At 67.8% G+C, this 16,905-nt stretch overlaps 4 protein-coding genes across 5 annotated transcripts; 3 read left to right on the forward strand and 1 right to left on the reverse strand.

Moving 5' to 3' along the window:
• The first annotated feature begins 72 nt into the window (after window positions 1-72).
• On the forward strand, window positions 73-4,486 carry IL17RE (interleukin 17 receptor E). The gene is made up of 16 exons (XM_069027455.1): window positions 73-195; window positions 276-291; window positions 766-921; window positions 1,019-1,125; window positions 1,202-1,325; window positions 1,397-1,536; window positions 1,618-1,686; window positions 1,789-1,855; window positions 1,937-2,124; window positions 2,278-2,325; window positions 2,429-2,474; window positions 2,592-2,740; window positions 2,812-2,880; window positions 2,957-3,008; window positions 3,084-3,185; window positions 3,373-4,486. Exons 1-16 carry the CDS (start codon window positions 91-93, stop codon window positions 3,978-3,980), a joined length of 2,046 nt encoding a protein of 681 aa, XP_068883556.1. The 5' UTR covers window positions 73-90; the 3' UTR covers window positions 3,981-4,486.
• A 364-nt stretch (window positions 4,487-4,850) lies between these two features.
• IL17RC (interleukin 17 receptor C) lies at window positions 4,851-9,249 on the forward strand. The gene is made up of 17 exons (XM_069027454.1): window positions 4,851-5,022; window positions 5,096-5,117; window positions 5,202-5,575; window positions 5,758-5,869; window positions 5,956-6,000; window positions 6,159-6,298; window positions 6,493-6,552; window positions 6,691-6,745; window positions 6,832-7,016; window positions 7,106-7,156; window positions 7,240-7,285; window positions 7,394-7,506; window positions 7,615-7,683; window positions 7,756-7,813; window positions 7,945-8,040; window positions 8,116-8,154; window positions 8,618-9,249. The coding sequence occupies exons 1-17, from the start codon at window positions 4,933-4,935 to the stop codon at window positions 9,223-9,225; spliced, it is 2,163 nt and encodes a 720-aa protein (XP_068883555.1). The 5' UTR covers window positions 4,851-4,932; the 3' UTR covers window positions 9,226-9,249.
• Window positions 9,250-9,923: 674 nt separating this feature from the next.
• Window positions 9,924-13,113, forward strand: CRELD1 (cysteine rich with EGF like domains 1). Of its 2 annotated transcripts, none has more exons than XM_069028083.1 (10): window positions 9,924-10,112; window positions 10,584-10,666; window positions 10,743-10,853; window positions 10,927-11,018; window positions 11,121-11,297; window positions 11,387-11,482; window positions 11,571-11,654; window positions 11,767-11,862; window positions 11,944-12,087; window positions 12,198-13,113. In XM_069028083.1, exons 1-10 carry the CDS (start codon window positions 9,930-9,932, stop codon window positions 12,416-12,418), a joined length of 1,287 nt encoding a protein of 428 aa, XP_068884184.1. In that variant the 5' UTR covers window positions 9,924-9,929; the 3' UTR covers window positions 12,419-13,113. The 2 variants fall into 2 exon arrangements, with proteins under 2 accessions (XP_068884184.1, XP_068884185.1); XM_069028084.1 differs by having other exon boundaries at window positions 12,585-13,113.
• A 221-nt stretch (window positions 13,114-13,334) lies between these two features.
• On the reverse strand, window positions 13,335-16,865 carry PRRT3 (proline rich transmembrane protein 3). Its single transcript, XM_069028082.1, has 3 exons — window positions 15,749-16,865; window positions 15,522-15,662; window positions 13,335-15,081 (listed from the first exon to the last, which is right to left on the reverse strand). The coding sequence occupies exons 1-3, from the start codon at window positions 16,848-16,850 to the stop codon at window positions 13,343-13,345; spliced, it is 2,982 nt and encodes a 993-aa protein (XP_068884183.1). The 5' UTR covers window positions 16,851-16,865; the 3' UTR covers window positions 13,335-13,342.
• Window positions 16,866-16,905: the final 40 nt, after the last annotated feature.

Genomic DNA, 16,905 nt, shown 5'->3' on the forward strand with positions numbered 1-16,905 from the left:
GGTGGGGGGGGGGCGGCGGGGCCGCACGTGCCGGTGGAGGAATGCGGCGGGGCCGGCCCGGGGCGGGGCGGGGAGCGGCGGCGCTCGGCCATGGGGCGCCCGCTGCTGCTCGCCGCTGTCGCCGCGCTGCTGCTGCTGCTGCCACCGACCGGGACCGGGGCCGCCGTGACCCGCCTCCGGGTCTCCGCCAACTTCGTGAGCGCCGGGGAAAGGAGGTGGCGGGGAAAGATGGGAGGCGGGCGGCGGCGCGCTCACCCCCGTCTCTTTGCTTGCAGGAGTGCCGGGCCACCGGTGAGTAGCGGCGGGGCAGGGCTATCAGCGCGGGGCTGCTCCTGCCCGGCGGTACCAGCTCCAGGGTGCGGCGGGATGGCGGGGCTTTCCCCGCCCGCGGCTACTGGGTCCTGGAGGATGGGGTGAGGGGGGGCTCTCCCGGTTTCCGGGGCACTGAGCTCCCCGCTTCCGAGGACTCCCGATCCCCGAGACTTCCTGGCCCGCGGGGCTCCCCGCTTCCAAAGACTCCGGATCCCCGGGGCTCCCCGTTTCCGAGGACTCGCGGTCCCCAGGGATTCCCGCTTCTGACGACTCCGAATCATCGAGGTTCCCGGTTTGCCAGGACTTTGAATCCCCGGGGCACCTCCCTTCCGAGTACACCTCCCCGGGACTCCCCGGGGCTCTCTCCCTTCCAAGCACTCCCAGTCCCCGGGGCTCCTGCTGCCTGCGGGACCCCCGGCGCACGGCCGCCCCCCTTCTGCTCTCCCCCTGCAGCCGACAGGACGCTGAGCCGCCCCCGCTGCCGCCGCCCGTCCCGCCCTGGGCCGCCGCTGGAGCCGCCCGCCCTGTCGCTGAGCCGTGCCCGGCTGTGCCTGCCCGCGCAGCCCTGCCAGCCCTGCCTGCGGGTGCGCCTGGCCCTCCCCACCTCAGGTACGGGCGGGGGTGGCGGGGCCGGGCATCCCCGCGGCGGCGGGGGACACACCCCGTCCCCTTACCCGTATCAGCACCCCACGCCGGTTTCTCGCAGAGCTCGGCGGTGTCCGGGGACTGCAGCTCACCTTCCTGGAGCTGGGCTCCAACCGGGCTGGCTGGCTGCAGGTTTGGCAGCGACGCCGGGCGTCGGGCAGCTCAGCGGTGAGTCTCGGGTGGGTGGTGGAGCCGGGGATCACCAAGGCCCGGAATACCCCCACTGACGCCCTGCTCCCCGCAGTGGCAGGTGCAGTTCGATTGCTTCCCGGCAGAGAGCGGGCAGCAAGTCCTTGTCTCCCTCCGCACCATCCCAGACCGGGGCTTGGCCCTAAGCTGCAGCCATCTAGTCACTGCTGAGCCACCCGGTGAGACTGAAGGGCTTGGGAGGTGTCCTGGTGGGACACCGGTGCCAGCTGACCCCCTGCCTGCTCTGTAGGGCCTGTCTTTACCCATGCGTGGGTCCCTGAGGTGCGGGCCATTGAGGTGTGGGTGCCCGAGGGTCCTGCCCTCATGGTGCGACTGTGCCACCAGCTGGCCCTGGAGTGTGAGGAGCTGCCCCGGCCCTTCCACCAGCAGGTAACAGCTCTGACCCCCGACAGCCTCATCCCAGACTGGGGGACACACTCCCTGCCAGCTGATGCTCCCTCCGTGTTGCAGGTGCTGGTGCCAGGAGGCCACCACATCTCACTGCCGTATGAGTTCCTGGTGCCCTGCCTATGCATTGAGGTGGGTTGCCCACCCTGAAGCCACCACCAGAGCCTCATTGTCTGCCCTCACAGGAGGGATGGGGGCATATCCTGCCCTGACCATCCTGCTCTGCTGTCCCAGGCCTCCTACTCCCACCACGACAGCCCACGGAGCAAACACTGCCCCTTCCATGACCAGCCAGATGCCTGTGAGTGCCTAGGGGGAAGGGAGACGAGTTCCAGGGCTGTTTCTTGGTGTCTTCCCACCCCACTGATGCGACGCCCCGCAGATGGTCCCGAGCTGTGGTCCTCGGTGCGCTTCCACGACTACAGCACCAGCAGCAAGGACCAGATGGTGATGGTGCTGAGTGCCAGCTGCCCCCTGCGCCCACGGGCCACCCTCTGCTGGAGGGAGGCAGCAGATGAGGCTGCACCCTGTCACGACATCCCCAATTCTACAGCCAGTGAGGATGAGCAGGTGAGGGCTCCCGATCTTGAGGTGTCACAGGATGTGGGACCCTGCCACCGGATGGGGCATCCACTGGATCTCAGGGTCTCTCTAGGGCAATGGGTGGGCACTGGGGTGCCTGTGGGCTATGTGGGTCAGAGTTACACACTCCATTTGTTTCAGGTGTACATACTGGACAAGGTGGATGTGCACCCCCAGCTCTGCTTCCGAGTAAGCTCCTGTGGGTGGGTGGCCACCACCTCAGAAGGGGCTGGGGGGCTGTGGTGGGTGAGGGCAGCTCACCCTGCCCTTTGTTGATCCCACCTCCCCTCAGTTCTCCTACAAGAACAGCAGCCACGTGGAGTGTCCCCACCAGCCAGGTGAGCCCTAGGGGCAGAAGGCAGCCCTGGGCTAAGCATAGCCCTGCCCTGGGGTCCCTTGCACCACTCACCCTATTGGGCATCCTGCAACCTCCTTTCTCTCTCTGGTGGCTGCAGAGACTGCCTGGAATGTCTCAGTGAGTGTCTTGGGGCTCCAGCTGCGCCTGCACCTCACCTCCCGCATCCCTGCAGCCTTCAGCGCAGCCCTGTGCCAGCACCGGGGTGGGCAGTGTGAACCCGAGGCCCCGCTCTACACTGTCACACAGGTGAGTGGTGCGGGGCTGGGAGGGACATGGTGGGGACACACCCACACTGACCCTGTCCTTGTGCTTTGCAGCCAGAGGGCTCTGCTCCAGGGGAGCTGGCGCTGCTGCTGCCGGTGCAGGTTCTGGGCAGCTGCGTGCTGGTAAGGTGACCCCTGAGCTGGTGTCTGTGCTATGGGGGACCCAACACGGTCCCGCTCTTACCCAGCCCCTCCCCAGGTATGGCGCTCAGACGTGCATTTTGCTCGGAAGCAGCTGCTCTGTCCCGACGGTGAGAGGGGGTCCTGGAGAGGACTCAGGGGGCAGTAGAAATGGGCAGACACCCCCTTTACTGCCCCTCTCCCAGTCTCCCACAGGCACTTTGGGCTGCTGGGGCTGGTGCTGGCACTGGGACTAGTGGTGATTGTGCTGCTCCTCAACTGCCGTGGTGCCTGGAGGCCAGATGATGGTGAGGAGCACCTGGGGGGCTGCAGGAGGGATGGCAAGAGGGGCTGGAGTGCCAGGGGGTGCCAGTTCCTGGGCTGCACGGGTCCCAGGGTGGGGGATGGTGGATGCTGTTGAATGCCAGGATGTCCCCAGGTGATGCCAGTAGGACACGGAGCTGAGCTGTCACTGCTGTCCCCTCCATCCTGCAGGTGTCCCTGGCGGGCGCCCCGTGCTGCTGCTGTACTCACCAGACTCAGAGGAGCACCTGGGGCTGGTGTGTGCCCTGGCCGAGCGGCTGCGCGCAGGGCTGGGCTGCGACGTGCGCCTGGACCTGTGGGAAGCGGGTGGCTTGGGACAGGCGGGCACCCTGCCCTGGCTCTACGCCCAGCGGGGCCGCGTGGGCCGCCAGCGTGGCACTGTCCTCCTCCTCTGGAGCCGGGGCAGTGCCCGGCTCTTTCATCGGTGGCAGGTCGGGATGGCCGACAGGATGCCCGGGGATGCCCATGACATCTTTGGGGCAGCCATGGCCTGCCTGCATGGGGAACTGGGGGCGGTGGGCGGCGGCGGCGGGTGGGTCCTGGCATACTTCAGCCGGCTCTGCAGCCCCCGCGATGTCCCCCGACCCCTCCGGCCCCTGCCCACCTACCGCCTGCCCCGACAGCTGCCCGGTCTGCTGGGTGCCCTGCGGGGCAGCCCCCCAGCCCCTCGCCGCTGCCGGCGGGGCAGGGCGGGGGGGCTCCTGCATCGGCTGCTGGAGGTGGGGGCTGGGGAGGGCAGTCCCCTGCACCGGCCCCCCGGGGCAGCTGCTGGCACCTGAGTACCCGGGCTGGGCCTGAGCTGGGCATGGCTGCAGGGCTGGGCGCAGCCCCCGGTGAGGGCAGGGGCTCTGCCAGGAAGAGGCAAGGCTCAGGTGAGCGTGTGCCCACTGTGGCGGCAGAAGGGGTATCCAAGGGTGCCCTGGGAAAGGGCCGCGGTGGTCCAAGCAGGACTGGCCTCAGTCATGGAGTGTGCTGCAGGGGCTGGACCGAGCATCCAGCTGGTCATCTGTGGCCAAGAGTGGAGATACTGTCCCGAGCAGGGGCAGCTTTATTCCCATACAGGGACCTGCTCTAGAGGAGAGCCCGTAGAAGCCCCTTTGGATGCCACAGCCAAGCGAGCCGTTCGGGTGGTGCAGGAAGAAGCTGAGAGATGGGGAGGCTCCCTGCCCTGCCCAGGCTAGGCTAGAGGGCTGGTGCTGGGCACAGCCTGGCCCTGCTCTTTGCCTCGACATTGCCAGCAGGACTTGGTCTGGGTTGGAAGCAATAAAGGTGTCATTTTACCCTGCCCTGTTGTCTCTCTGGTGTACCAGGGGGGATTTGTTGGTGCCTTGGAGGGTTGGGGGCTGCCCAGTGGTCCTCTGCTGCACGGAGGGGCAAGAGGACGCACCCGGCTGGGCACAGCCTGTACCGGCACGGCTGCCACACCGTGTCCCACAGCCGCTGTGGCTGCCTGGGGCCAGCCTGGCACCGTGCCCGTGCTATGGAGCCAACTCGTCCCTGTGGGGCCCCAAGCCGTCCCCAGGGTGGCGGGGCACGGAGCCCTCCGTGGCCGGTGCGGGAGCAGGAGGCCCCACCCCAGGGCGGTTGCTGACGCCACGCAAGGACCCGGGTGTCCGGGATCAGAGCAGGAAGCGGGAGCCGTCGGCGGCGGCGGGGCCCGTGGAGCCAGGAGAGGGGCTGTTGGGGAGTAGCCGGCGTGGGGCCGGGGCACCGCAAGGCCCCGGCCCCACCATGCACGCACTGGGGCAGCTTCTGCTGGTGCTGGTGGTGGGGTCGGCGGGTGGCCGTGGGGACCCCCGCGATACCCTGGCCTGCTCCCAGGTGGGTTGGTGTCACCAGCACGCAGGCGTCAGGCACCCGGCACCACCACCGGCCTCACCCCTGCCTCCCCCAGGGCCTCACCTGCCGCCTCTTGGGTAAGTGCCATCACCATGCCATGGCCCCCGCCCCACCCAGGACATGGGCACTCCACCCCCATGCCGCCCTCTCTGTCCCCCCAGACACCGATGTGCTGTGCGGGACAGAGCCCCCGGGGCCCAGGCACGGGCTGGCCCCGGCTCGTCTGCGGCTGGAGCCGGCACTTCGCTGCACCGAGCCCACGGCCTGCGTGCCCTGCCTGGAGGCACGCGTGCGCCTGGCCTTGCCACCTGCCGCCAGCACGGCCACCGAGCCCCGCCGCTCCGTGCTGCCAGGCACCCCTGGGACAGAGGATAGCGGTGATGGGGGACAGCGGCCACCAGCGACTGGAGCCTCCTCATCCCAGCCCAATGTCACTGGGCTGCTGCTGCTCTCTGGGCACACGTACGCCTCATCCCGCTGTGTGGCCGTGGAGGTCTGGGCACCCTTGGGCCCTACACTGCGTGGCCGAACCGTGGTATGTAGATGCGAGGCACTGGGGATGGGTGTCCCAGCACTGTCAGTCCCTGGGCACCGGGGATGTGGGCACTGGCACCAGCGCATCCCTGTGGCATGGTGGTCCTGTTCCCGTGCCTCAGGGAGGTGGGTGCTGGTGGTGCCGGTGCCTCACCGCAGTGGGGTGGTGGTTTTCCTGCCCAGGGTTGGGTGATCTTCCGGTGCTTCGAGGCGCCGCTGGGCTCTGTACTCCACATCACGGCATACACGAACTCACGGGGCCGGCAGAGGCTGAGCCAGCAGCAGCGGGTGCCAGGTGAGCCCCAGCAGATCCCCTGCAGTGGCCCCAGCCCCCCTGCCGTGGCCCCAGCCCCCCTGCCCACTGATTCCCTGTCCCCACAGACTGTTCGTGGCCTGCAGCACAGGCTGCTGTCCCTCAATGTCAAGGTAGGTGCTGGTGTCGCCCCGCCTTAGTTTGCATCCCCTGGGGAGAGCTGGGCAGTGGATACCTGGGGTGAGAGTTACCCTGGGGGTGCCGTGCCCTGTGCCGTGGTGCTGGGAAAGCAGTGTCAGCAGCTGGGTGGCCTGAACTGCCTCTGATACAGTGCCCAGGCTGTGGGTCTCCCCGGGGCAGAAGGAGGTGGTTGTGGAGGTGCAGGGGGCTGCAGCAGGGCACAGCTACACGCTCCGGCTCTACCACAACAATAGCCATGGCACCAGTGGGCCAGGGCGTGCAGTGACCGCGGTGAGTATGGACCCTGTTCCCTGAACCCCCACCCTGTCTGTTTTCTGGTTGCTGCCCCCTCCCCCTTCCCGAGAAGCCGTGTCTGTGTTATAGGCAGTGCGCTGGGAGAGGGTCCCCTGGGAGCGGATCCCCCTGGGTGACCCTGCTGGTGGCGATTTGCCACGGGGTGACCCACGTCTGGTTGCTGGTAGCAGAGCAGTCCCATGAGCTATGTCCTGCCCGCCGATGAAGTGCTCCCCTGCCTCTGCCTGCAGGTGGGCATCCAACTGGGCACCGCAGGGGTGGCAGGATGCCACTAAAGAGGGACTACAAGCTCTATATATCTCCCTCTGATGTCCAAAGGGGGCCAGCCACAGCATGGATACTTTTCTTGTCTCTCTCCTCACTCCCAGGTCTGGCCAGAAACCCAGGACCCACTGCGGGCCACCATGTGCCCCTTTTCTCATGGTACCTTCACTCTGAGACTGGGCTGTAGGGGGCTGGGACACAGGGACACCACATGGGGTGACACCCCACTCCTGGTGCCTCTGCAGATGCTGAGGCCTGGGAGCGACTGTGGGCACAGAGCCAGCTGGTCCTGCACATTGAGGGGCAGGTGCTCACCTGCTCCCTCTCAGCCCCCTGTGACCTCCTGGCTGAGCTGGTGCCCTGCTGGCAGCCGGTGCCCTCTGGGCCCTGCCAACCCCTCCCTGGCCTGCAGCAGCCTGCTGGGGGACAGGTGAGTGGGGCTCAGTGGGGCTCTGTGGGGCACTGCGAGCTTTGTGAAGGATGGTGGTGACAGTTACGGAGCATCCCTTCCACTCACAGGGACCCCAGGAGTTTGGAGGGCTGCGGCCACACCCCAACCTCTGCGTGCAGGTAGGACACCACTCTGCCCCACAGCTGTCCCACGGGCAGCCCCACATCACCCCCAGGCACTGTTAATCCACTCTCTGGGGCAGGTGTGGAGCGGTGGGCACGTCCGGCTGACCCAGTGCCTGCGGGACCGTGAGTACTGCTGGGGTGGGAGGGTAGGGGCAGCCTGTGCGTCCAGCTGGCGGGGAGCCCTCCTTGGCCTCCCCTCGCCACCTCCCCAGCCTCCTGGCACATTTTCAGGAGCGCTGCCCGGCCGCCCCGATGACCTCCTGCTGCTGGAACACGGGGGGAATGCCTCACTTTGTGCTGTGGAGCGGGGTGCCTGCACACCCCTTTCCAGCTTCACCAGCACGGTAAAGGGGAAGGGACCCCCATGTCCTGGCATCAGTGGCACTGCTGGCACAGGGACCCCTGTGTCCGGCAGTGGTGGCACCGCTGTCTGACCTGCTGTGTTGTTGCAGGGAGCAGGGCACCCTGGGCTGCTGGAGCAGGATCTGCAGCAGGACGTGGCAGTGGGGCAGTGCCAGCAGGTCAGTGTGAGCAGCCAGTGGGCAGTGGATAGGGACTGGGCAGTGTCTGACACGTCCTTGTGTCCCCCACAGCTGTGGCACCCTGCAAACAGCACTGGTGTTGCGCTCTGGGCCTGTCCCCTGCACAAGTGTGAGTGTTGACAGCCACAGTGGGAGAGAGGAGGGATAATGGAGGGCTGAGGGAGGGGATCCTCCTGTGGAGCCACTGGAGACCCTTGCTGGGTGCCAGGGCCCTCGGTGGATGCAGATCCTGCCCTGCAGACCTGCGTACCCACTGGGCACTGGTGTGGATGGGGGTGCTACTGGGGGCCGCCTGTCTCCTACTGTTGCTCTTGATGAAGAAGGAGGACATGAAAGGTGAGTGGTGCACTTCTGGGGGCTGTGCCTGGCCTGGGACCCCTCCTGGGACCTCACTGTCTCTCCTCTCCGCAGGATGGCTGAAATCCCTGAGGGCTGGCTGTGGCTCTAAGGGTGAGTGTGCGCTGAGCCTGGGACCTCGGTGGGACTGGGCAGTCTATGCCTCTCCCAGAGGGGTCAGAGGGCAGAGCGAGGTGGTCCCCCACCAGGACTACTTCATGTTTGCCTGCCCAACAGGGTAGGTAGGGGTGTAGGGAAACAGAAGAGGGTGAGAACCCTCTGGGGGGTGGGAGGCAGGCTGCAATCTGCCTCCCACCATGTCTGTCTCTTAGGGTGGGTAAAGGGTTCGGCAAGGGGATTGGGGGACTGACAAGGGGATGGATCCCACATCAGTGGTGGTCTCAGCTGCTTCCCACTGTGGCAGTTCTTTAGCTTGGGTACAGGGGGTGCTGCAGAGCTTGGGCGACAGAGGCAGGGGATGGTCTCCCCCATCGTGGGTGCTTCCCAGCGTGCCTCCTGCCATAGGATGGGTGCAGGGTGCCAGGGGGATCCAGACGCTGATGATCACCCCCCTCAGGTCCGCTGCAAGGCCGGCGGGCACTGCTGGTGCACGCAGCAGAGCCGGTGGCGGAGCGGGCAGCGTGTGCCTTGATGGCAGCTCTGCACTCACTGGGGCTCACAGTGGTGGCAGCACCGGGGGGTGGCAGCGGGGTAGCGACTTTGGGGCCACTGCCCTGGCTGCATGCCCAGCACCACCGGGCACTGCGTGACAGCGACACCATCATCCTCCTCCTCTCTCCGGCGGCCGTGGCTGCTGCACACCAGTGGGACACTGGGGCCAAGGTTGTGCCAGAGTTCGGGGCTGCTGAAAGCAGCCTTGGGCCCCGGCACAATCCTGGCCCTGATGATGTCCCCACCGTGGCACCCTGCGAGGTGTTTGCGGCGGCTCTGTCCTGTGCCATGCCAGGGCTGGCGGCGGCCCACGGGCACTATGTGGTGGCTCGGCTGGAGGCCTTGGTGCCGGCGGTGCCCCCAGCGCTGCGGGCAGCCCCTGCCTTTGCGCTGCCCAGCGGGATGGAGGGGTTCTTGCAGGCGCTGGCAGGCCCAGCTCGGCGGCGGGGCCGGTGGCCGGAGCCATACGTGGCAGCGGTGGCCGAGGCTCTGCAGCGGGCAGTGGGGGAATAAAGGGGTGACATTGCTTTTGCTGAGTGTGAGTCCAGCTCTGAGTCCAGCAGGGACTGGGATGGGTTGGGAAGGGGTAATGGGGTGGACTCGGATGACATGGAGAGGGGTGTTGGGGAGGTATAGGGGGATGGGGACAGGAAGGGGGCTGGGCTGTTTGGGGCGTGAAGAGGAAGGGGGTTTGTTTGGTTGGAGGGTGAATGGGGAACTGGACGAATTCGGGGTGGTGGTGGGGAACTGGAGTAGCTCACTGGGGGATGATTGGCAATTGAGATAGTTTGGGGGACAGTGCGAGAAGAAATTTGACCAGTTTAGGGTGAGATGTGGGGGAACTGGGCAGATTTGGGTACAGTGAGAGGGAACTGGACCAGTTTGACTGGATGGGAGGGGAGGTGAACCGGCCTGGTTTGGCTGGGGATTGGGGGGGAATGTTTGAGGGCCCCGCCCAGGCCAGGCGGGCACTGGGCCGGTGTGCTCCCGGCAGCCGGCCCCCTCCGTACGGAGTCAGCGGCCGCGGCCCATCCGCGCTACCTCCGCCGGGGGCCCTTGGCCGCGGCCCCTTTAAGGCGCGGGTGGGCGGGCCCGGCGGGCGGCGCGGATTGGCTGGGAGAGGAGGGCCGGCGGCGGCCGCGCGCGGCCATTGGCGGGGGCGGCGGGCGCTGAGTCAGCGGGCGCGGCCCACGTGGTGCGGGCGGGGCGGGCGGACGATGGGGCCGCTGCCGCTGCTGCCGCGGTCGCCCCGGCGCAGGGGGCCCGGGCTGGGGGGGGCCCTCCTGGGGGCCACCCTTCTCGGGGGAGTCCTGCTGGCGGTTCACGCCGACCCCGACCCCCACCGCGACGGGGCCGAGCCGTGCCGAGCCTGCCGCGGCCTCGCCGACAGCTTCAGCAGGGTGCGGGGCGGGGGGGCACAGGAATGATGGGGGCCACGGCGAGGGGGCACACGGGGGGGAATGGCACCGAGGGGGGTGGGGTGACACAGGCGCTGCTGGGGGGGGAGCTGGGGGCGAGGGGACAGTGACCGGGGGGACCCACGGGTGGGAGACAAGGGGGACACGGCCTGGAGGTGACAGTGAGCAGGGCCTGAGGGGGTCCTGGGTGGGGTGATGTGGGTGGGGGGGTCCAGAAGCATCACAGGCCGGGTGGGTAAGGGTGGTGACAGGGCCCGGTAGAGGGGTGGCTTGGGGGGGGACAGTGGTGTAGTGGAGGCACTCCTACAGCATTTCCAGGGACACAGTGACTGGGCTCTGGGGAGGGAAGAGGGTGGCAGGTCCCTGGAAGTGACGTGTCTGGTGGGAGCCTACGGGTAGAGGTGCTGTTGGGGGGGGTCCCATGCCTGCACTGCCACTCCGCCGTGCACCCAGGGCCTGGAGCGGACAGAGCATGAGGGCTTTGGTGGGGGTAACACAGCCTGGGAGGAGGAGAAGCTGTCCAAGTACCAGCACAGGTAAGTGACCCCAACGAGGGGCTGGGGGAGCCCAGCTGCCCTAGAAGACGTCCCACACTGGCTCGTGCTCCTGCAGTGAGACCCGTCTGCTGGAGGTGCTGGAGGGTGTCTGTGCCCCCTCAGACTTCGCCTGCCACCAACTGCTGGAGCGGAGTGAGGAGCATGTGGAGCAGTGGTGGTTCCATGAGTGAGTCTTGGAACAGGGACATGGGGGCACAGGGGATGGCAGAGGACTGAGCGCTGTATCTCCCCTTCCCCAGGCGGCAGCAGCACCCTGACTTTTTCCAATGGCTGTGTGTGGACAGGCTGATGCTTTGCTGCCCGCCCGGCACCTATGGCCCAGACTGCCGGTGTGAGTAACTGTGGGATGAGCGGGGTGCTGGCAGGGCTGGAGGGGCCTCCCTGGCTGCTGCCCCCGCCCTGGCTGCCAGCCAGCTGGTCTCTCCCTGTGCAGCCTGTGCCGGTGGGCCCCGGCAGCCCTGCAGTGGCAACGGGCGATGCGATGGTGATGGCACACGCCACGGCACCGGCCTCTGCGTCTGCAGCCCGGGCTACGGCGGCCCCTTCTGTGCCGAGTGCGGTGATGGCTACTACGAGGCCTCGCGGAACAAGAGCCACCTCGTGTGTGCTGGTAGGTGAGGGTTCTCCCGGTGCTGCCCAGGCCCTGGGTACAGACAGCTCCCCCTTGCCTGTGTCCACACCTGCCCTTCCTGCCCGCAGAGTGCTACCAGGCATGCGGGCGCTGCACGGGGCCTGAGGACTCCAGCTGCCTTCGCTGCAAGAGGGGCTGGGTGCTGCACGAGCACCGCTGCATTGGTGAGTGAAGGCTGGGGTGAGCTCAGGGCTGTGAGGGCCGCGTCCCCAGAGCCAAGGCTCAGTGGGGCCGTCCCCATCTCTCCTGCAGACATAGATGAGTGTGGCACAGAGATGGCGCATTGCCGAGCCAACCAGTACTGCGTCAACACAGAGGGCTCCTACGAGTGCCGAGGTCAGAGGGAGGTGGGGGGTTTTTGTGCAGGTGGCTCTTCCCTGCTTGGGCCAACTCTGGCTGGGCTGGGAAGGAGCTCCAGCAGCAACCCTGGCTCCTTTCCCTGAGGCAGACTGCTCCACGGCTTGCATCGGCTGCATGGGTGCTGGGCCGGCTCGCTGCAAGAAATGCAACAAGGGCTACTGGCGGGACGGAGCCAAGTGCCTGGGTGAGTGCCTCCTGTGGACTGGGGGGCCATACTGTCCCCTCCTCACTGCCCAAGCCCTGGCTGAGCTCTGCTTCTCCCCAGACGTGGATGAGTGTGCCAGTGCCGAGGAGCCGGTGTGCACAGGGGTGCAGGAAGTGTGTGAGAACACAGAGGGCAGCTACCGCTGTGTCTGTGCCCGAGGCCACATCCGCCGAGATGGGCAGTGCGTTGAGGACAAGCCCCCTGGTATGGCCTAATGCAATATAGGGGGACATGGGCATTGGGCAGGGGGTGTGGGACACACTGGGGGGCTCTTGCTGCTCAGCTGTGCCCTCCCATGAGTGTTGTCCATGCAGATGCCCCAGAAAAGGGCTTCTTTGATGACGTGACTGATGATGAGGTGGTGGTGCTGCAGCAGATGTTCTTTGGTGTGATGATCTGTGCCCTCGCCACGCTGGCTGCCAAGGGTGACATGGTCTTCACCGCCATCTTCATTGGCGCCGTGGCTGCTATGGCTGGCTACTGGCTCTCTGACCGCAGTGACCGTGTCCTCGATGGCTTCATGAAGGGCAGATAGCTCTGGAGCTGCTGGGCACAAGCGGAGGGGCAGGCTCAGCTTGGGGTGCAGGGCCTCCCCCAAGCAGGGCTGGCTGCCAAGGCCGCATCCTGCACACGATGCTGTGCCTTGCATGCGTCCCCCAGCCCCCCCTTAGCATAGGGTCTCGTTTTCCCTGTCCCTGCAGAATGAACCAGGAGTACCTGATCCTGGGGGCTCCCACACAGCCCACTCTGGCTGGAGAGGTGATGCCAGGCAGTGCAGCATCATGTGGGGGGCACAGCATGCTGCCCCCAGCTCCTCGTGCTCTGGAGGAGAGGCCTGGCATCGTGACAGGTGAGGGGGTGGTGGGGCAGGTGAAGGGGTGATCCTGCTATCTGCACCCAGCCTGGGGCTTCTGGCCCTATAGGACTCCCCTCCCATGAGGCCATTCCCTGTGGGGAAGTGGGGGGCTGGGTCCCCCCATGCCCTGAACTGTGGGGCTGGGAGAGCTGCCCCCCCATCCCACCCCTCTTCCCCACCTCCCTGGGCAGAGCCCATCTCCCCTCCCAGGCTGGGGGGCCAGGGGCCCCTTGCCACTGGCAGGGTGCTGTGCTGGTGGGGGGGCCCTGCTGGATGCATGAGTGTGGCCGTTGCATTTGTCCGTGGTTTGTTCGTCGGGGTGTGCCCATCTGTCTGTGTGTCCATATCTCAGGAAATAAAGTTCTGCACACCCAGCTTGGCTGCTCAGGGTGGGAACTGGCAGGGATTGGGGGTGCTGCTGCCCACCACCGCTTTCACATGCCAACAGGACTGTCTCCTCCCAGCATAAACTCTTTATTTCTCTCGTTTGGCACAAATGGAACCGGCCCCTGCCCGGCCCTACAGGGGCACAGGATCAGACCCCCGCACCCTCACACTGGGCTCATTGTCCTCCTGCGCCCCCAGTCTCTGCCTGTCGTGGGCTCAGAGCTCAATGGTGTCGCTGGAGAGGCTGCGGGAGTCCACCGCCTTGCCAAGGGCTGGGAAGGCGCGGGGAGCCTCGCGCTCCCAGCCGGGGACTCCAGCGGGCACCAGGAGCGGGGCCCGGCTGGGCGCCTCGTCCAGGGGCAGGCTGTCGGGCGAGGACAGCCCATGGCGCCAGGGGTTCCAGCTGATCTTCAGTGAGCTGCTCTCCAGCGAGCTGGCTGAGGCGGTGACGGTGACAGTGACGGTGCCGGGGGGCTGGCAGGGGCCGGGCAGCTCCGTGAGCGAGCTGCACCGCACCATGCGCCCCAAGCGGGGTGTCTTGTCAGGGACGGGGGAGCCGTGCAGTGAGGAGCCGGAGCCGCGGCGGGGCCGGCCGAAGAGGCCGTCGTGCAGGAGGTGGCGGCGGCAGAGCGCCTGATCGATGCTGCGGCGCAGGTCGATGGGGGACGGCGGGCGGAAGATCAGCTCCCCCAGCGAGGGGGATGAGCCCTGCTCAAAGGCGGCGCAGGAGCGGGCGGCCAACATGTTGGGGCACTTGGGGCTGAGCCCTGGCATCCCGGTGCCAGCTGCCCAGGCCTCGTTGCTGTCCTTCAGAGCCCGCAGGGGCAGCTGCTCCGCCGGGTTGCGGATGAGGCTCTTGGAGATGTCATTGGCAGGTGTCCGCTCCACACCGGTGCCACCGGTGCTGCCACCGGCCCAGTCGTAGCAGTTGTTGGGGTATTCGGGTGCTTCAGCTTTGCGGCCGGCGAAGAAGTACCGCAGTGCCTTGGCCCAGCAGGAGTGGCCGGCGGGGCTCCGGCGGCGACACCGGCCGCACACAGGCTCGGCGGCGGCCGCCAGCAGCGCCAGGGCCGTGCCCAGCTCGCCGATCCGCAGCCAGAGCTGTGCCGCCCAGCTGGGCCGGGAGAAGCGCCCGGGGGGCCCCAGGACCCCTCGCAGCCACACAGCGCTGTAGAGGTGCAGCCCGCAGACCGGCAGCCCCGCCACCGCTGCCGCCAGAAGCGCCCGCGCCCCCGGCTGCGGCCCCGGCCCCTCGCAGGGCTCCCGCAGCACCCGCCAGCACCCCCAGAGCCCCCCCAGCAGCAGCAGAGCCCCCGCCACGCAGCCCAGCGCCTGCAGCCCCAGCGCGGCGGTGAGGCCCAGGCGCGGCGGCAGCAGGTCGGCGGCCCCCATCACCGTCGTCTGCAGGGCAGCAACAGCCCCCAGCGCTGGCAGCCCCTGCAGCCGGGCTGGCAGCAGCTGAAGCTGGGCCAGGCGCTGCAGCCGCTGGAGCAGGAGGGCATAGGCGGCGAGCAGCAGGGGGAAAGGGGCTGTGCTGAGCATCAGCAGGGCCGGAGCGGGCAGGCGGCCCTGTGCCCCATAGGGATCCAGCAGCAAGAAGGTGGCCCGCAGCAGACAGGCGGCCAGCAGCAGTCCGTGAGCCCCCACAACGTGGCGCAGGTGTGGGGGCCGCAGGATGGCTGTCCCCGCCAACCCCGCCAGGCAGCCCAGCGCCAGCAGCAGGAAGACGGCAGCCACTCCATAGACATGGGCCTCCCAGGAGAAGCCCAGCTGGTGCCGCAGCTCGGCCCAGCGCAGCCCGGTCGCGTTGGCCCGAGGCGCCGGAGGGGCACGGCTGGGCTGTGGCTGCGGCGATGATGGATCTCGGGGGGCTGGCTGAGGCGACATCCCTGCCCGTCGCCACGTGGCCGAGGGCGTCGCAGTGCTGGAGGCTGGGGTCTGCGTGCCTGGCGTGTCTGCAGGTAGGAAGGACGGGAACGGTCGGGGGGAGTGGGGGCCTTGGTGGCATCCGGCCCACACCTGCGCCCCACACTGGGATGCATCAGCTGTGGCACCCCAACACTACAGCGGGGGATGCCCTGTGCTGGCGGGGGCTATGCCCACCGGTGCCTCTCGGGGTTCTCTGTCAGGACGCGTGGTGCAGGGGATGGCACATCCCCGGTCACGTCCCCCACCCCCTTGGGGAAGCCCCCACCCACCGAGCATTTAGCGCTAATCCCTGCGGGCAGGAGTAGATTAAGGCCGTTGTCAGGTGCAATCCTGATTGAAGGTGTCACTGTGTCCCGGCTGGGCAGCCCAAGATAGCTGCCATCCCCCCCCACCAGCCCCGACGCCCCAGAGATCGGCTTCCACAGCATCTGCAGAATGGATGCACTTGGACGCAGCCCTGTATCACCTGGGTGCCTTGTCTCGAGCGTCCCCGTGGTGGGATGTGCCGTTGGCTGTGGGGTCGTCTTGGTGGCATTTGGGACGCTCACAGGGCCCACGGCGCCCCGGACCTGCTGCGGGGAGCCGACGTCCTCCTCGGGCAGCAGCCCTGCGAGAGAGAGCAGAGCAGTGCGCTGACACTTGCGGGGGCTTGGTCCCCGCCATGGGGTCCCCCCGCACTGCTCTGGCTCCTACCTCCGCTCGGGGTGCCAGGGGTGGCCGTGCTGGAGGCGGGGGGTGGCGCAGGGCCGGTGCTGAGGACAGACTCTGGGGCTGGCTGGGGTCCCCGCTGCCCCGTCGTCCCAGGGTCCATGAGAGAGGCTGCATCCCCAGGGCTGGTGGTGGCGTGGCTGAGTGGGGCCCTCCGGGTGCTGCGCTGGTGGGACGGGAGCACTCGAGTCCAGGGCTCAGCCAGCCGCCAGGACGGGGCTGTGTGGCGCAGCCGTGGGGCAGAGCTGGGCAGAGCCGGGGAGGGACTGGGGGCCCCTCCCGTGTCCCCCCAGCTGCCCACCGGCTGCGCAGAGCCAGGGCTGGCATGGGGACCCCATGCTGGCCCCGTGCCTGTGGGATCGGAGACAGCGTCTGTGCCCAGTGGGACCGACTGGCTGCTGGCTGAAGTGAGCTGCTCATCCTGAGAGAGGCCCGGGGGCCCTGTGTGTCCCTCTGTCGCTGTGTATCCCTCTGTGTGAGCATCTGCTGTTCTCATCCCCGCCACCAGCATGGGGTTCAGGGCAATGGTGGACATGGTTGGCTGAGGGCTGGGGGTGCCGACTGTCTTGGAGACACTCTGCCTGGACAGGGACAGGTCCTGCCCTGCCCAGGGTGGCCCTGGAGAGTCTGCCCCTCTGTCCGTGGGCACCTCAGGGCCCGGTGTCCCCAGTGCAGAGCCGTGGGGCAGGGAGCTGTCCTGGCCTGCAGCCTCCTGTCCTTGCCAGACAACAAGCGGCTCCTCTGTCACAGCCGGGACTGTGCTGCCATCCCTCCAGACCTTGGTATCAGCGCCTGTCATAGGGGTTTCCATCTCCAGGGGTGCCCTGGTGCCATCCCCCACCTGCAGCGGTGGGGACCAGTGCACGGGGTTGTTGATCCCCCAGTGCTCACTGCTTGGGGCCCCGGCACCGCTCGGCTCCCCCGATGTCTCCCAGGTGGGGGATGGGCCTGGCCACTGCTGTCCCCAGGCAGGGCTGTGCAAGGGGTCCCCTCCTAAGGACAGCCCTGCTGGCAGCACCCCCTGGGCCTTGGCAGGGACCCCGGTGGCCAGGAGCATCCCCCAGGTGACGAGCTGTGCAGCAGCCATGGTGAGTACGGAGTCGGCCCTGTGGGGATGGGGGTCTGGTGAGCCAGGATCCACG

The sequence above is a fragment of the Aphelocoma coerulescens genome, chromosome 12, assembly GCF_041296385.1.
Source record: "Aphelocoma coerulescens isolate FSJ_1873_10779 chromosome 12, UR_Acoe_1.0, whole genome shotgun sequence".
Lineage (NCBI taxonomy): Eukaryota > Metazoa > Chordata > Aves > Passeriformes > Corvidae > Aphelocoma > Aphelocoma coerulescens.

Excerpts from the sequence above, each read along its gene's own strand:
- CRELD1 (XM_069028083.1), top strand. The coding sequence starts at position 9,930 with ATGGGGCCGCTGCCGCTGCTGCCGCGGTCGCCCCGGCGCAGGGGGCCC. Across the intron at positions 11,863-11,943 it reads GGACGGAGCCAAGTGCCTGG|ACGTGGATGAGTGTGCCAGT; the intron begins GTGAGTGCCTCC and ends GCTTCTCCCCAG. Across the intron at positions 12,088-12,197 it reads CGTTGAGGACAAGCCCCCTG|ATGCCCCAGAAAAGGGCTTC; the intron begins GTATGGCCTAAT and ends TTGTCCATGCAG.
- IL17RE (XM_069027455.1), top strand. The coding sequence starts at position 91 with ATGGGGCGCCCGCTGCTGCTCGCCGCTGTCGCCGCGCTGCTGCTGCTG. Across the intron at positions 1,537-1,617 it reads CCCGGCCCTTCCACCAGCAG|GTGCTGGTGCCAGGAGGCCA; the intron begins GTAACAGCTCTG and ends TCCGTGTTGCAG. Across the intron at positions 2,475-2,591 it reads GGAGTGTCCCCACCAGCCAG|AGACTGCCTGGAATGTCTCA; the intron begins GTGAGCCCTAGG and ends TGGTGGCTGCAG.
- PRRT3 (XM_069028082.1), bottom strand. The coding sequence starts at position 16,850 with ATGGCTGCTGCACAGCTCGTCACCTGGGGGATGCTCCTGGCCACCGGG. Across the intron at positions 15,663-15,748 it reads CCCTGGCACCCCGAGCGGAG|GGCTGCTGCCCGAGGAGGAC; the intron begins GTAGGAGCCAGA and ends TCTCTCTCGCAG. Across the intron at positions 15,082-15,521 it reads GCTCGAGACAAGGCACCCAG|ACACGCCAGGCACGCAGACC; the intron begins GTGATACAGGGC and ends TCCTACCTGCAG.
- IL17RC (XM_069027454.1), top strand. The coding sequence starts at position 4,933 with ATGCACGCACTGGGGCAGCTTCTGCTGGTGCTGGTGGTGGGGTCGGCG. Across the intron at positions 7,684-7,755 it reads CAGTGGGGCAGTGCCAGCAG|CTGTGGCACCCTGCAAACAG; the intron begins GTCAGTGTGAGC and ends TGTCCCCCACAG. Across the intron at positions 8,155-8,617 it reads GGCTGGCTGTGGCTCTAAGG|GTCCGCTGCAAGGCCGGCGG; the intron begins GTGAGTGTGCGC and ends CACCCCCCTCAG.